The sequence below is a fragment of the Otolemur garnettii genome, unplaced genomic scaffold (genome assembly GCF_000181295.1).
Source record: "Otolemur garnettii isolate 467f Iridium unplaced genomic scaffold, OtoGar3 scaffold00004, whole genome shotgun sequence".
NCBI lineage: Eukaryota > Metazoa > Chordata > Mammalia > Primates > Galagidae > Otolemur > Otolemur garnettii.
This window is the reverse complement of record NW_003852399.1, coordinates 28,611,287-28,615,265: the sequence shown is the minus strand read 5'-3', so window position 1 is coordinate 28,615,265 and position 3,979 is coordinate 28,611,287. Positions and strand designations below refer to the sequence as shown.

At 42.3% G+C, this 3,979-nt stretch overlaps 1 protein-coding gene across 1 annotated transcript in view; it reads left to right on the top strand.

The window, feature by feature from the left end:
- Window positions 1-3,979, top strand: part of LAPTM4B (lysosomal protein transmembrane 4 beta) — a 47,167-nt gene that overhangs the window by 33,497 nt on the left and 9,691 nt on the right. Inside the window, 1 exon segment of the mRNA XM_023517512.1 lies at window positions 1,894-2,005. Within this exon segment, the coding sequence (XP_023373280.1) occupies window positions 1,894-2,005 (112 nt within the window).

Genomic DNA, 3,979 nt, shown 5'->3' with positions numbered 1-3,979 from the left:
CCTGTGGTCCCAGCTACTTAGGAGGCAGAGGCAGGAGACTCGCTTGAGCCCAGGAGTTGGAGGTCGCTGTGAGCTGTGATGCTACAGCACTCTACCCAGGGGGACAGCTTGAGGCTCTGTCTCAAAAAAAAAGGATAAATAACAATCTAGTTTCAGCTAGGCTCAGTGGTGCTCCCTGGAGCTCAGAAGGCCAAGGTTGGGAGGATTGTTCTGATAGAAGTTCAAAGGGCTCCTTGGGAACATTAGAGACCCTTGTTTTTAGAAATACAACAAAGCAGAATTACCCAGTCTCAGCCCCTGCTGTATATAACACTTGCCCCTCCAGCCTTATCAGTGTTGATACACATGTTTATTATTCAGCGCAGATTCATATTCTAGCAAGTTAGGAAGAAGAAAGGAAAGAGATAGAAATGCAGAGGTAGAAAGGTTAGGATTAACAGTTGGCTGGATATGGGGAATAAGGTTAAAGAAGCCCAAAGCAGGTCAGACTGGAGTATGATCTTGGCACTCGTGAGGTTAAAGTTCCTGGATTCAGACTCTCACTGCAGTTTGTTAGCTCTCTGTTCTTGTGTTCTTAACCTTTGAGCCTCAGTTTTCATATCTGCAAAATGGGGATAATTTAGTCCCTACTTCATTAGGTTCCTGTTGCAAGGGCTTGAGAGAGAGAATCCACACAAAGCACTTAGCATAGTGCCTGAATGTCTTCCATTAATTATTTATGATGATGCTGTTTTTACAGACAAGAGAAAAGGAAGAGCTGAAGTGGGAGATATTAGGAAAGATGATTTCTGCTTAGAGGAACTGAACTTGAAGTAGCAGAGGGAAGTGTCCTCAGAAATATCCAGGAGGCAGAGATGTGGGCCTGGACTAAGAGGGGAGTCATGTTGTTACCAGATAAAGAGGCGGGCTGGTCCGTCCCGTCTATCACTGTTAGCCAGTATACTGGGGATTGGTCCACCATGCTATTTGTCAGAAGGCTAGTGATTCTAGAGAACAGGGAGAGTGGCCTCTCCAAGACTGTTGTGTTCTTCTGTTTCCAAAATTACAGTTTTATCTATAAAAGGTCAAAGCAAAGACCACATTAACTCTTAATTTTAAATAATAATCCGTACAACTCAGTGACAATTTATTACAACATTTCCAATTCAAAAGTTAATTTCCTAAATCAGTCCATCTAAAGCAAAGTCCACAGTAACCTTTATCCTAAATAATAAGCAGCACAACTCAGTGACAACCTGTTACAACTTTTCCAGTTCAAAAATTAATTTCCTAAACTATTCAAGTTGGGTATCTTTAGGGTGAGAGCTAAATTTACAAAACAGTAAGAATGGGAGACCGGGACGTGAAGACCAGCTGTGTCCTGTCGCCCGCCTGACAGACTCCATCTTATTCTCACTGTGTGTGTTTTCAACGAGGGCTACTGCTGCAGGAGGGATGATTTTGGGGGCCCTGCCACTAAGTGGCTTTGCATTCATTTGCTGAAACCATCTTTTGATGGTCTCAGAGCTCTGACGGTTTGAACCTGTGGAAAATGTTTGATCTCTTGAAAACATTTGATCACTTGGGCTACTTACCTTTAGCTCTTTAGAGTGCACATGGCAATCCGTGGTGTTTGTGCTTCTGTGCTTTTCTAGCGGCTGGCGCCAGGGCTTCTGCCTGTGTTTGTGTTGTGCTGGGGGGAGGGGAGATGCAATCCCTCTGTCCTTTTGCGCTCCAGGCTGCAGCCCAGTGGGCTGGCAGTGTTTGCGCCTCGGGAGTGTTGGCCTGCCCCCGTGATGGGTAGGGCTTAGTGCTGAGCCACTGTTGATGTCCAGTTCCACGCGGTCAGTGTAATTTTCTATTATAAGACTATACCCTGGGGTTACTTAAAGAAATTTTTTTTTTTAATTTCAGATCATCAATGCTGTGGTACTGCTGATTTTATTGAGCGCCCTGGCTGACCCAGATCAGCAACACTTTTCAAGTTCTGAACTGGGAGGTGACTTTGAGTTCATGGATGATGCCAGTAAGTTGTAGATATTTTGGTATTTTCCTGGGCAGGGAATCTGATTGCCTGTCTTTCCTATTAAATTACAGGTATTGATTCTTGGGCCCATTTGAGATGATACTTTCCATTGTTACAAATCAACAAATATTTGTGTGCTTCCTGGATCTGCGTCTGTTCTAAGTGCAAGAGTCTAAGATCTGCCTTCTTTTCTTCATCTCATGTTATTTACCCATTTAAAAAATTTTTGCTTTGTTGTAGGCTTTTTACCCTGGACCTTTTGTCTTTCTTAGGAGAAAAAGGAGTAAATGATAGTGCAGAGCAGACTGAAAGGATCATGGATATTTCGATGTGTATTCTGTTAGGTTTCAGCATTTACCCTCCCTGGGAGGTGATCATTTCCATTCTTGAAATGATACAGAGATGGGGTGGTTGTGGGATAAGCAGGGAGGAAGTGGGGCACCCAGCTACAAGATCACGCAACCTCAACATTTTGTATCAGAATCATGCTTTGTCCAATCTAACTGAGAGGGACACTGCTGTGTATAATCTCAAACAGAAGATACGCACATTTCTTTCTTTTCTTTCTCCTCTTTGCTGACACAGAGTCTCATTCTTTTGCCTTGGCTTCAGCCCAGCTCACAGCAACCTCAAATTCCTGAGTTCAAGAGATCCTCCCACCTCAACCTTCTGAAAAGCTGGGACTGTAGGCACCCGTCACAATGCATGGCTAATTTTTAGTAGAGACGAGGTCTTGCTTTTTCTCAGGCTGGCTCTTGCTCAGACTGGTCTCAAACTCCTGAGTTCAAGCAGTTTTCTTCCATTTCCACCTCCTGAATAGTATGATTACAGGTGCGAGTCTGGCTCTGTCACCTGGGCTGTAGGTTACAGCAGTGGTATGATCATAGCTCACAGCAACATTAAGGGATCCTGTTGGGCTTAAGGGATCCTGTTGCCTCAGTCTCCTATGTAGCTAGGACTACAGGCATGTGCCATAACTCCTGGCTACTTTTTAAAAATTGTTAATGGGATGAGAGCTGAAAGGGATGCCCAGGGGATGGAGTCTGTCTTGTGTTATCCAGGTTGGTCTTGAACGAACTCCTGGCCTCAAGCAGTCTTCCTGCCTAGGCCTTCCAAAATGCTGGGATTATATGTGTGAGTCACTATGCCTGGGCCCTCTATGACTTATTGTTTCATATTGTGGATTAAGAAGTCAGGGCATTATACAGGGTGACCATTAAGTTTGTGTGCAATTTTAAATTGCACTCTATTTTAAATTGCATAGGAAGTTTATGGCTACCTATTATCCTGGAATTTGGTACCTTGCCAGACAGATGTGACTTCTGCTATAGCATTTCTTATTCTATAACATTTCTTATTCTTTCTGTTCTGAATAACCCTATTACTCTAGGAATTCTACCAGAAAAGATAATGAGTTCCATTAATGTTAAATTAATATCTTTCTGCATTCCTCTCTGAGTTTAAAGACTATATAAGCTGCACACTTCTAGTAGCAGGATTTCTTTTCTAAGGTAACTGAAATTAGAAAAAGAAGTTTGAAATGATCCCACTATGGTTCTATCTGGATCAAATGATAAATCTGCGTGCCTTGTTCTTATTGCCAGAGACTGCAGGGCAATGGCTATCCAACAGGTTAGGCTTAACTTAGCTACCTTCAAAGGCTTGCTGGTACTTAACACTTTAATTATTTTGTAATGTCCTGGATAATAATTCCAGTGCATTTGAGGTTTTTCTCATACTTTATATATTGAAAGGGATTGGATGAATAGTTTGTAATTACTTTAAAGACTTTGTGTCATTTAAATCGCATAGATAAAAAGGTGTACAGAAGAGGGTATATATTCATTTGGGTGAGTCTTTTAAAAAAGTCTTTTACATTTCCATATATGTTTTGATCTCCTTTAATGCGGTCGTAAATTAAAGGTAATTGTGTCAGAAACCCTTTCTTGGCTCGGCGCCTATAGCTCAACCGGC